Raw genomic sequence first — 13,653 nt, 5'->3', positions numbered from 1 at the left:
ACAACTGTGTAAAATCTGCTCTGCTCCTATCATCTTTGTCCATATCCACACTAGATTACTCAAGAACCTAAGTTTTAAACTCAGCGAGAAGTTCAAGCAAATCCAACTTTGGCCCAAGTGCCAGAGGAACCTTGTTTGTGCCATATTTCCTTTTCAAATGTGTGATAAATAGACTAGAAATAACCCCCGGGAGTTATCAGTAGTGCACTCTGGGTCTTCAAGCACAGGCCATTTCTATCTGGAAACCAGTTTATCCCCAGAACTAGAACTTACATCACGCATTACTTCGTATAAGGCTTTGAAAGTTGGTTGCTTGTCGTCATGATAGACCCCTCGATTGCCATGAAGAACAGACACACCTTCTTGTTCTGCTCCTTTACAATTACTGCCATACATGCAGTGGTCGGGCCTGTAATTCCACTGGCATGGAAACACATAGAGACACTCTGGGGGAAAAAACAAGACAAAAACAAATATGGATATACATACACACACACTCATGAAATTGGCTCAGTAGGGTCCTGTATTTTTAATATTTTAAAACAGTAGTTCTTTTAATGTGTTTCCAAATCTCCATAATCTAGGAACATTCTCATAACCCAGTTTCACTGAAATCTGCCAAAAGTGATGGAATGACAAACTTTTATTTTTTTGTTTTAATATACAGACTGAACCAAAAATTGTACAGGAAGGGGGATGGACTATCTTGATGCCCAATAGGAATATAGCCTATTTTATCAGAATTACTAATAACAGTACCTACCTATAATTTTTAAAAAAATAATTATAACCTTTTATTGACAGAACCCATGCCTGGATAATTTTTTACATTATCCCTTGCACTCACTTCTGTTCTGACTTTCCCCTCCCTCTCTCCACCTCCTCCCCCTCTCCACCCCCCTCCCCCAGATGGCAAGCAGTCCTATACATGTTAAATATGTCACAGTATATCCTAGATACAATATGTGTGTAGAACCGAACAGTTCTCTTATTGCACAGGAAGAACTGGATTCAGAAAGTACTTATCTATAATAACAGTACCAGGTGGTGGTTAAGATAAAATGAGATATTTGCTAAATGTTTTGCAAACCATAAAGTGCTATGTAAATTCTGGCTCTAATCAGAATCATAATAATTCCAGTCTGGACATGGCATAGGGTGCATGAAGGGGTGAAAGGAAAGGAAAGGCTAGAAATGTCATCCATCAGACTACACTTTGGTCCAAGCATGCATGCCAAATTGAGTCAAAGGACACTGGAACCCAAAGTCTAAATTTTTCTAAGTCACTGTTACAATCCACTATTTCCCTCGTGGTCACAACATGAAGGTGAAACTATTTATTCAGCAGAAAGGTAACATATGAAATGCACAAATTATCTATTAAAAAAGACAGCATAGTGAATTTAATTACCTAGGTGACCTCACTGGGGTCTTAGCTTTCCATATGCATAAAATAAGTGGGTTAGACAAAGTAATCTTTAAGGTCCTATTCTAACTCTGAATCCTATTAAGCTTTCAGTTTGTACTTGCAGTCCTCATGGAAACCATAATACAATATACAGTTTTGACATTTTAGCTCAAAATTGCTATAATTTTTAAAAAAATGACTCTTAGATAATATTTGTCTTTTGAATCTCTGTCCCTAATTCACTCCATAATTGGCAGAAGTAAAGAGGCCTTTTAGTACAGTGACTGGCGCACAAGAAGTGTTTAATGAATGCTCATTGATTCATTTATTCACTCATTCACTCACTCATTCATTCATTAAATTGATTGTACTTAGGGCCTTCGATTTTCCTGGAAAGGCCTATATTCATTTCCAAAGCCTCTTGAGCACTTAAAGAATGCCCTGAGAATGGATTCTTCTTTCCATTTATGTTCTCAAGTTCTTGTAATCTGTTTATACCAAATCCCCCTCACCTAGCACCTTCCCCATGGAACAAGGCAGAATGAGTTAATGAGTTGCCAGCAACAGAGGTTTTCCACTACTCTGTTAATAGTTTTGGAAACCTGACTCATTCTGGGACTTCACTTCCCTCAGACTCCTTTTCATTCTTCTCCCTAAGGACTCACTATAAAAACAACAATGACTCATATTTATAGATCACGTTGGAGCTCACCAAGAAAGCCTTCCCTACCATGTAAAATTCTGTGAGCTATTCTAGTGTCAGAACCATCACCCCCATTTTACAGAGACATTGAGTGACCTGTCCAAAGAGACAGGTTGGGTTATATATACCAGGGGGGTTGGGTTACAGACCAGTCACCTCAAGGAGGATTTTAAGTCATGAGGTTCTTTTATTCAGTCAAGAAGCATTTAGTAAGCACCTACTGTGTGCTAGGCAAATGCTAAGAGCTGAGGATATAAAGACAAGTAAACCTAATAAGCGTATATTCTGTAAATACATGTATAGTTATATGTTATACATGTGTGTATGTATATGTAAGAGAAAATGAAAATATATGTCTTACTTATTTTGGGCCAGACATTGTGCTAAAACCCGGGAGTAGAAAGCCAAAAGAATGAAATGCCCCCAAGTCTACTTTGATAGAGCACTTCCTGACAGGATCTTGCCTTATATACTTACCACCTTCTGGGTCTTAAACTTTTTCATCTATAAAATGAGGGTGGGGTTAGACTTAATGAGTTATAAGGCATTTTTCAGCTCTAAATCTATGATATTAAAAGAGCTTAAATTTTAGGGGGGGGGGGAACAAAACACAAAGGGGAAAGGAAGAGAGTTTTAGTCCAGGAAGCCATAGAAGGCAGTGGATGGACAAGTCCCTTGTAGGAGCAATGGTCCCACTGATTTGATTATTATGCTCTTAGGATAAGATGGAGAGAGAGCAAGGATGGCCAAAGAGAGGGCAGGTACATAAAGGGAAGACAGACGGCTAAATGATCTAAGTAGAAAGCTAGCTAGGATGTGAAGATGGAGCATTGTCTGGGGTCTAGGCCAGCTAGTAAATCTAGTTTCCTCTAACCACTTAATCTAATTTCTATTTGATCAACAGACAAAAGGTAAATGTGACTAACTGTCCTTAATCAGGAGGGGTGGCCTCTGGAATACCCAAAGGTGAGTGGATTAATCTTTTTTTATTATTGTTATTATTATTAAAGCTTTTTATTTTCAAAACATATGCATGGATAGTTTTCAATATTAATTCCTACAAAACCCTGTTTTCCAAATTTTTTCCCTCCTTTCTTCCCACCCCCTTCCCTAGATGGCAAGCAATCCAATATATGTAAAACATGTACAATTTTTCTATATATATTTCCACAATTATCAGGCTGTACAAAAAAAATCAGATCAAAAAGGAGAAAAAATGAGAAAGAAAATAAAGTGTAATTAAACAACAACAAAAAGAGTGAAAATACTATGTTGTGATCCATCCTCAATTCCCACAGGTCTCTCTCTGAGTGCAGATGGCTCTCTCCATCACAAGATCATTGGAACTGAATCACCTCATTGTTGAAGAGAGCCACCTCCATCAGGCATCTTATGATCTTGTTGACATGTACAGTCTCCTGGTCCTGCTCATTTCACTCAGCATCAGTTCCTGTAAGTCTCTCCAGATCTCTCTAAATCCTCCTACTGATCGTTTCTTACAGAACAATAATATTCCTTAACATTCATACACCATAACTTATTCAGCCATTCTCCAACTGATGGACATTGAGTGGATTAATTTGAAAAGGCAGCTTATGCAGAGACATGAAGATAAGAGATGGAATACCATGAATGAGTCCTAGAGGAAGACCTCTTTGGCTGGACCACAGGATATGTGGAGGACACAAAGACAAGATGGGGCTGAAGGAGAAAATATTTGATCCTCGATGCCTCGAATCATTAGAGATTAGTGAGTCCAGGAGAGAGAGTCTCTTTTATTCCCCTTTATCTCTTCCTTTCCTCAGAATCTCATTTCCACCCTGCTGCATTCCATTGAGGCTTCCTTTGCCTTCTCTACCTCATCCTCAGGTAACTCCTCACTGGGAAGGATCATCTTACAAGATCCAATCAGCCTTGTTATTATTTCCCCATATCCTCAGAACCCTCTGCCCCTCTAACTGGAGACAGTGCCATAAACTCCCAGTTAAGGAGGAGAACAGGATGGACATCTCATTTGCTCCTCAGCCGCCATGATTTTGGCCCTTTGTCTTCTCCACCAGGACCACTCCTGCTATCTCTCTCTCTTTCCCTTGAAAAGGAACTTTCATTAAATTATAAACTCCTAGAGGGCAGGAACTGGTTTTTTCCTATTTATAGCCTCAATGTTTAGCATGATGGTGGGCACATAGTAGGTGCTTAAATGTTTACTATTAACTTTCTTCACTCTTCCTTTCCTCTTGCTTTTCCCCATTTCCTTTTCTTTCCTTTTGTTCTTGATTGTAGAAAGGAAGCCTGGTATAGTGGAGTATTAGATTTGGAGACAGAGCCAACCTGAATGCAAATTTCCCTTAGACACTTATCTCCTAAGCAATCCTGGGAGATTAAGTTAATTTAGTTTCAGTTTTCTCATTTGCTAAGTGGGGATAATAGTAGTATATATTGCACTGGGTTGTTGGGAAGATTAAGTGAGATAATATATATAAACTACAGTAATATTATTATTATTACAATTTGCAGCAAATAGAGCATTGGGCCTGAACTTAGAAGATTTGAGTTCAAATCCAACCTAGATACTTGCTAGCTATGTGACACTGCTCTCTGCCTCAGTGAAATGAGGATCATAATAGAATCTACCTTCCAGGGTTGTTCTGAGAATCAAAAAGGATATTGATAAAGTTTAGCACAGTGCCTGGCACTTAATAAATACTTATTTCTTTCCTTATTATTATGCTCACTAGACACAGCTAGGGGCAAAGCCCTCACTGGGGGATGCTGCAAATTGAAAAGGATATAAATCCTTACTCTGTAGCTCCCGTAAAGTGGGTTACAGGATGTTCTGTTTTTTTTATGTTGAGCTTCTAAAAGAGGATTTTCAACATGCTTTTAAAATCACATTCAAATGAATGCTTTTGGCTCCAAGAAGCAACGATTACTTGAAAAGCAGCAGTCCTGTGAAACCACTCTGGATAATAATAGATATTACAATCTGATGGTATTTACGATAAGCCCAAGGGCAGGGGGAAGCCTGATTGACTCCTGTCATGCTCTGCTCTCTTAGGCTCAGTGTAACCAGCTTTCCTACAGGGTCTCCTAGGTCTCTCTCCAGCCTGGAACATTTAGGAACTGTGCTGACCACTAACCTGAATCCTCTTTAGGAATTAATCTTCCCTCCCCATAGGTCACTGATGCGACATGTTTTTCTTTTTATTCAAACACAATGAAAAAGAATGTTTCTATTTTTATATAAAAGGAAGGTTTTTGTGAAGGCAGTTTAAGAGTCCTTGTGCCTATTGCCATTTCTAAGCAGATTCACCCATACTCTCAGCAAGGTCCTGGGTTAAGTGCTAGGGATGGAAAAGAAAGGAAGGGCTAAATGGTGAAGGGCTTCGAGTCAGGAATCCCTGTGTTCAAATCTGTCCTCAGACATTTACTAGCTGGGTGACCCTAGGCAAATCATTTAACCTGATTTACCTCCATTTCCCCATCAGCAAAATGAACTGGAGAAGGAAATGGTAAACCACTCTGGTATCTTTGCCATTTGGGGTCACAAAAAGTCAGACAAGACTGAAAAATGACCGAACGACAAAAATAAAAAGACAAAACAAAGATTGTTCTCTGCCTTTATGGATTTTAATTCTACTAGAGAGATACAACCCGTAAACAGTTGATAGTCTAAGGACTATGGTAAAATCTAGAAAAACTACACGAAGAGGAGAAGGAATGAGGAAGAAGAGAGGAGACAGGTCAGACAAAAGAGAGACAGATGAGAGAGAGCAGAAAGAGGGGAGACTGAGAGGTCAAAGGGGGAAAAGAAATTTGAGAGCAAGGACTTATTTTTCCTTTTCTTTGGTAACCCCAGTACTTAGTACAGTGGCTGGAAAATAGTAATCTCTTAATAAATGCTCTGATTGATGAGATCAAAAGCACCAGTAGAGAGGCTGACCTCAGTGAGAGAACAACTTCTTCTTAAGAGACTAGATAACAGGAGATAATGTTGAGGACTTTTGAAGTATATATTAAGGCACTGGTGAAGTTCATGACAAATGGCCTCTCATGGCAGTGAAGCAATAAATCAAGGTCATCTGTTGAAAGGGAGATAGGAGAGAATTGGTGTGGGAGGCTTGAGGGAAAATGAGAAAATCTAGAACAGTCATCATGAGGAGTGTAATAGAGTCAAGAAAGCAGAATAAAAGGATTGCTTTGCTGCAGTGAGGGCCCACCTGGGATTAGATATTTAAAATGGACCTTAGCCCACAGGCCAAGAAGTTATATTAAATGGATAGGTTCTATGATTCCCTAGAGCCTTGTTCCAAACAAATGAGTAGTAGCACAGAAGGTTGAGATGAGAATAAAGGGAATTTCTTCTTTAACAGTCAATGGTTATTGACCTGTTATTGAAAATCCAAAATATAAAGAATTGTAAAAGATGTTTATTCCCTTAGTCCTTTTTGAATCAACATTTTTTATTGTGATTCTATTACATGCAAGGTATTGTACTATGTGGGGTACAAAGCAACATAAGCCATGACAGTGTTCTGAAGGAGTCTCAAAATCCATTTAGGGAAAAAGACATTTATGAGTGAAAAATTAAAATGGGAGATTTGAATTGTAGCTCAAAAAAATAACCGCTGTCACATGGCAGCACATGAATTATATAGACAATAATTACCACAGTTTAAGGGAGGAACAGGTCACTTTTATGAATTAAAGAGGTCTGAGAAGCTTAGGGGAAGACATGAATAAAATGTTTGAGTGTCTACCACAGACAAAACCATAGGGATGAAGCCTTCACCATTTAATCATTTCTAATCTGATCAACAGACAAAAGGCTGTAACAAGCCTTCTTACACTATTCTATCTCAGTCCTGGGGATATAGTAGGCACTTAAAAAAAAATCTGCCGACTTGAGTTCATCAACCCATCTCTTTCAACTTCGTTTGGGTACAACTTTGGGAACAGAGCATTCTTTCTGTTAACAGAATTTCCCGATTCACTCATTCACAGTTGCATTAATGAGCTCCTGTTGACAACCATTCTCTAGGCAGACATTTCCAACTGCCTACTAGACACCTCCACTTAGGTGTTCCGGGGGTATCTGGAACAAGATGTTTGAAATAAAACTTGTCATCTTTCTTCCAAAATAAGAACACTCCACCTCCACCTTCTTCTTTTGACTTCCTGTTTCTGTCAATAAGCACCAGCTGACTCAGTCATCCTCTGCTTGGAACCCTAAATTGTCTTTCCTCATTTGCCCTATCCAATTTGTTCCCTTTAATTTGCATACAACTCCAAAAATCTGATCTGGCCAGAGGGTTAGGAACAATGTCCATCATCTCTGGGGGACTTCATTCCTTCTGCTATTATAGCCTCTTCGAGGTACCTGGACACAATTACCCTCCTTCCTCCAAATGATCCCAAACACCATTTTCTCGAGTTTTTCTGTCCAAAACATTCTTCCTTGGCCAAAATTTTGCACATATGTTTACTGGAGGGTAAGTTCCTTAAGGACAGGAATCAAATTGCTTTTTCTAAGTGTATCAATGGGCATACAAACAGCATGGTGTTTGGTACAGTAAGATCTAAACAAATGTTCATTCATTTATTCATTACTACTCTGAGCTCAGGAGATAAGTCAATACAATCATTTTCTCTGCAAAAATAGCAAATGAAATGTCCTTTGTACTCCTTATTCCTAAGACTCCTTTCTCTGGCCATCACTACTCTTTTTTCCCCCCCTGAGGCAATCGGGGTTGTGACTTGTCTAGGGTCACACAGGAAGTATTGTCTGAGGTCAAATTTGAACTAGGGTCCTCCTGACTTCAGGGCCAGTGCTCTATCCACTGTGCCATCTAGTTCCCCCCATCACTACTCTTTTGAATAATAGGGAGATCATATCATTTTCCCTTTTTGTTTTTGAAAGGTAATAAAAAGTGATATGTGATACATAGGACATGGAAAAAGATCAGGAAAAAGTTTGAAAGTCTCTAGTTCTTTTGGGGCAGCATCTTAGAATCCTCTCAAAACTGACATCTTTTATAGATTACAAGAATACTTAAGAGATAAAATGCCAGTTTTGTGATTTCTTCCATTATGCAGAAACTCCTAAAAAGAGAATTCACTTCCCTAATGCAGATTTCCATCTATCTATAATTTAATAGATAAGACTTAGAGAATTGTTTGAAGCATAGAAAGATTAAAGTACTAATCTAAGGTCCCATAGTTGGCACCTTCGGCAGGATTTAGCTCCTGATTCTATTCTAAGCTAACTATTCCATCCAAATTTTTTGGTCAAGAAAAAGATCTTACTTTTATTTAAAAGCAAATTCTTCTTTTATAGAAAATGGGTCTGATGAGGTATGGATAGTGGCAGGAATATGGGTTGCTCTCCTAGTTATCCAAAACACCAGGTTACAGGCGAAAAATTCGCTAACTCAAAAGGCTGTGAAAAGAGAAAGCTTTTATTATTAGAAAGACACCAAGATAATGCTCTCTTGGTGGGCAACATCAAGTGATTTAACAAAGAGACATTTTCTAAGGACTTATTTTATACAGAAACAGAACAATAGAAGGGAATAGGCAAGGCCACTTAAGTTTTGCATCCGGAAGAGATAATCTTTCTTCCTGCTTCCAGAGGGTGTGGGACCATGTAGGTTTGTGTATGAAAATTAGATTTTCTCTAGAGCAGGGGTCCTCCAACTTTTTAAATAGGGGGCCAGTTCACTATCCCTCAGACTGTTGGAGGGCCAGACTATAGTAAAAACAAAAACTTTGTTTTATGGGCCTTTAAATAAAGAAACTTCATAGCCCTGCGTGAGGGGGATAAACGTCCTCAGCTGCTGCATCTGGCCTCAGGCCATAGTTTGATGACCCCAGCATCTAGAGAATGTAAATCCACTTGTTTGTTTTCATCACTTTACAGGGACTGGCTGTCCCATTTCCCCCTCTTCAGGTCCAGCTAGAGTTAACATCAATTCAGTAAACATTTATTAATAATCCCACCTTCTACAAGAAACCTTTTCTGATTTTCCTTAATGTTAGTGTTGATTATCTACAACTTAAGCTGTCTGGAGCTTGCTTGTATCCAACTGTTAACCCCCATCAAACTATAACCTCCTTGAAAGCAGGAATTGTTTTTTAATTTTTTATTTCCAAAGTTTTGTTCCTGGCATATGATGGATCTTAATAAATGTTTACTGACTTAATGAGAAACTGTGGGAAGTGAGGGAAGAGGGAGGAAGGGAGGAAGAAAACAATGAATGAGGGAAGAAGGAATGAAGGAAGGACCCAGAAAAAACCGCCTGCCCTCAAGGAGTTTACATTCTACTAAGGAAAGAAATGAAGACATTTATAGTTACTGAAACTTGATACCACTAGCTCATATGCTAAATAGAGATTATATAATGAACAAATAAGGAGAACTATCTAACGGTCTTAAAATATATATTTTCGTCAGTTATTTCATGCTGCTAGGAATCAGTTCTTTGAATTATTGCATAACTCTTTCAAAATCATTTACAGCAAAGTATCTGGATGCAATATAGCAAAATCAAGCATGGCCAACAATTGAAGGAAGCCTGAATTCTAGAGCTTATTTGTAGAAAGTCAGCAAAATTTCCCTTTTCATGGAGATAGAGACTCCAGGAAGATAATCAGCTCTGCTCTCCCAGGGGCCAAATATGTCTGAACTGCTTTAAAAAGTCTGTCAAGCCAAGGATAAACTATATTTTGAGACAAAGAAATTTCTACAAAGAATACCAGCAGAGTGGCTCTTCGGGGTTTCTCATGTACTCCCAAACTTATTCATTCAATAAACTTTTAATAAGTACCTACCATGGGCCAGGCCTGTTGCTAATCTCTGGAGACCTTAAAAAAAAAAAAAAAAAAAGCAGAGGCCATTCCCTGCCTTCAGAGAATTTACAACCTGTGGTTGTTGTTTTTGTTCTTCCTTCTAGAAGACCAAGAACCCAGGGAGGTGATACAGGACATCAAAGGAATTGGATTTAAGTGTGGAAGGGCTGTGCAAAGTCAGCAGCCTCACTTCCTCCCCAGGAGCCATCTGGGTCTAGGTGCAAGATACAGATCAGAACAACTGGCCTTTTAAAGCTAAAATCCTCTCAGATTGACCTAGGCAACACCCATTCAGTGATTAAGGCATCTGGGAAGAAACAATCGCCATTTACAATTCATTCTGAGGCAATTAAAAGTACAAACTTCCAAGGACTCTATACAGATCTTCACACAGGTATTACAAATAAAGCAAAAGAGCTTTCCTGCCCTTAAGGAGTTTAGAATCTAATTGGATTAAAAGCACAAATACTTCCAAGAAGCTTATTTCAGATTGTCTTTGGTTTAGAGGATTTTTCATTCTTCTGAAGTCCACTAAGATTAAACCATTGCAGAGTTTTGCTCAGAGCATTAATCATTTGATTGAAGTATATTTTCTGGTCCAAGAGCATTGACATAAAGCAGAAGCTATAGAACCAAAACTTTAAAAATGAGACTGAAAAAAAGTGTTTTTTGTAAACATCTTTCTGAAAGAGAAACTACACACACACACACACACACACACACACACACACACACGTACTGATGCAGATACTAAACAAGACTTAGGATCTCATTTACCAGATGTGAGTAAAAGAAAAGGAAGGAAAATTCATTAGCTTCATGTGGGAATCTGATAATAACTTGCATCCCCAAATTTCTAATTGTTTCCATCTCCTCAAAGCTTTGTCTTGAATGCAAATAAAGAGTTCTCTTTGCCTGGCTCATTCTTTTCCCCTAGATAATGAGAGGGGGAAAGTGGCTGATCAGAAACAGTATTGTGGATTACAAGCTAGGAAGGAACTTTTCTCCTCCCACACTGCTTGAATCCTATTTATAACACCCAGGAGAAGCGCCCCTCCAGCCTCTGCCAGAAGACCCTTCAGGAAGAGAGGACCCTGCCCCAAGGTAGCCCATGTCATTTTTGATTCTGCTCTAGTGGTTAACAACGATTCCTTAAATTAACCCCAAATCTGGCTTCTTGATAGGTTCATCCACTGGATCTAGTACTGCCCCTCAGGGCCAAGTACAGAAGGGTTAATTCTCTTCACCTTGACAACCCAGTAAAAATCTGAATGCTACTCTCTTGCCATCGCTCCCAAGTCTTTCCTTATCTAGACTAAACATTCCTAGTTCCCACAATCAATCCTCATTGGACCCCTCTTCCAATAGAACTTAGCTTGAACAGGTTTTCATTATTAATGAACTTGGGGATGTAGGGGATTCCTTCGCCAATGAGGACATAATACTCTTCTAAGTTTCTACATTCCCTTACCAAACCAATCATCCCTCCTGTTCAGATGCTCTAATTTATTAATATCCCTTTTAAACTATGATACCCCAAAATTAGATATAACACTCCAGACATGATCTGACCTGGTGGACAAAATAATAATGGGAAAGGGGGAAGAGAAGGAAAGAGAATATTTGTGTGTCTATGTATACACATTTGTATTTAGGCAAATACAAACTCACATATAGATAGATACATAATATATAATTTGTGGTTTAATATAAATAAATGAACTTTTTTCTATGTGTCAGACACTGTGCCTTTAAGAGCTTTTAACAAATATCATCTCATTTGATCCTCATAACTATCCTGGCAGGAAGGTGCTATTATTATCTCCATTTTACAGATAAAGAAACTGAGGTACAAAGTGACTTTTTAAAAGTTATGAAGAATCTCATATTATATATGCTTTCCTAAGTTACAAAGAGCCAGATAAAGGTGTTATATTTGATCCTAGAAGTCACAGGAGTTTAATGAATAAGGAGATGACTTGGATTGGAGCAGGAGGATTTGAGTAAGGGAGACCTACTCAAAAGCTAGGAAGGTTATAATAGATCCTGTACTGGATTGAAAGCTGTATTTATAGAATTATTTTCTTTTTCTCTACTAGGTTTTCTTTTTTGTGGAGTTTTTATTTCATTTTGTTTTAAATGCTAACTGAGGCCCTCTGTGGCGTCACATGTCTGTAAATCCTGGGAATGTTGATGTTTTGGATGTCCTGAGCTACAGTGAGCTATGAAGATTGTGTTCATATAATGAATGTCAGGGAGGGCTGCTAAAGTTTCCTGAGAAGGGGTAAACCTGAACAAGTCAGAAATGGAGCACATCAAAGGGAGTGAGAACAGGTCTGACTAGTGGCCCCTAGGCTTCTAGTCTGGATGAGATAGAATGACCCAATCTTTAAAATAAACAAACAAAAAACCTTGTTTATAGAAATTTATAGGCTCAAAAATCCCAAGAATCAAACACCATCAATCTACATTTATATATATTTGGTTTGTGCTCCAAATCAATTTTCACTAAGCTTCTTGGATGCAAAGTGTTCCACACTTGGAAAGAGATTATCTCCATAATTAGTCCAGCGATGGATTCTTCAGGATTTTGCCTTTTGTGCTGGCAGTAGCAAGGACACGCCTACACTGCTTGGGGGGTGAGTGGGGGGGAGAAAGAAGGGGGAGCAACATTTGCCAGAACACACAGGCTGCCACTGTGTACAATGTGAGCCTATTCAGTGACGGAGCCGAGCTCTGGAATGTGCTCTTTGGGGTTCACGTGGGAATCCTCCTACACACACTGCCCTCCCAATGGGTGACCTACCTGGGTTAAAGTAAAAAATAATATTCAGTAAATCCTGGTCTCCCCACGTGATGTAATTCTTGTACTTCTGGTACAGAGGGTACAGCATGTCCTCCCAAGCCAAGCCCGTTGGAATCATGCTATTCTGTAGATGAGAAAAAGCACAGGAATAATGGATCAAAGGCCACCAGGTTTTCCCTATTAACAGAGAGTAGAGAAAGGCCATTTTCATGCTTGAAAGGAAATCAGACCAAAACAGTATGGAAGACATTCTTCTTAGCCTATGGGTTCTTAACCTAGAGTCCATTAACTTTTAATAAAATATAATAATAAATATTTATATATTCTTTTAAAGTTGTAAAAGATGCTATATGTTAACTCATTTGATTCTTACAACAATCCTGTGCAGCAGGTGCCATTCATTTTCCTATTTTATAGATGAGGAAACTGAAAAAGTTAATAATTTACCCAGTCATCAAGGTGTCTCAGTACCTTAAGATTTTTTGATTACTGTAATTCAGTATAATTGGTTTCTTTTGTAATCTTAAGTATTTTTTCCCCCAGGAATTTGAGAAAATTTATTCTGAGAAGGGTTCCACAGGCTTCACGAGATGGGCAAAGAAATCCATATCACAAAAAATTATACATATAAGAGCCCGGATTTTAACCTCAGCACATGAGACAATATTGGCCCATGAGGAAGGGAGTTTTACAGAATAAGCCATGAAAAGGTTATTGGGTCTTATGTCAGCAGTCATGGCAGATGCTGCTGCTATATTATGGCCCATGGAGTCTCCTAATCATAATCTATTTTCTATTACAAAGCTGGTTCTTGACATTAAAAATGATAACACAAAAAATTAAAATACAGATAAAAGAATCATAGTCATTCCTTATTGGACTCTGGAG

The 13,653-nt window shown here is 38.5% G+C and overlaps 1 protein-coding gene and 1 long non-coding RNA gene across 2 annotated transcripts in view; one reads left to right on the top strand and one right to left on the bottom strand.

Moving 5' to 3' along the window:
• Positions 1-9,999, top strand: part of LOC127551275 (uncharacterized) — a 28,036-nt gene extending 18,037 nt beyond the window's left edge. Inside the window, exons 3-4 of the long non-coding RNA XR_007951043.1 lie at positions 3,016-3,077; positions 9,630-9,999. This is a non-coding gene — a long non-coding RNA (uncharacterized LOC127551275). The remainder of the gene's footprint in view (positions 1-3,015; positions 3,078-9,629) is intronic.
• GXYLT2 (glucoside xylosyltransferase 2) overlaps positions 1-13,653 on the bottom strand; it is a 72,523-nt gene that overhangs the window by 3,894 nt on the left and 54,976 nt on the right. The window contains exons 5-6 of the mRNA XM_051980873.1: positions 12,766-12,889; positions 274-446 (exon numbers count right to left, since the gene is read on the bottom strand). Coding sequence (XP_051836833.1) covers positions 274-446; positions 12,766-12,889 — 297 coding nt within the window. The remainder of the gene's footprint in view (positions 1-273; positions 447-12,765; positions 12,890-13,653) is intronic.

Source organism: Antechinus flavipes, chromosome 1 (genome assembly GCF_016432865.1).
Source record: "Antechinus flavipes isolate AdamAnt ecotype Samford, QLD, Australia chromosome 1, AdamAnt_v2, whole genome shotgun sequence".
NCBI lineage: Eukaryota > Metazoa > Chordata > Mammalia > Dasyuromorphia > Dasyuridae > Antechinus > Antechinus flavipes.
Note: the sequence above shows the minus strand (reverse complement) of the source record. Positions and strands in the feature narration are given on the sequence as shown.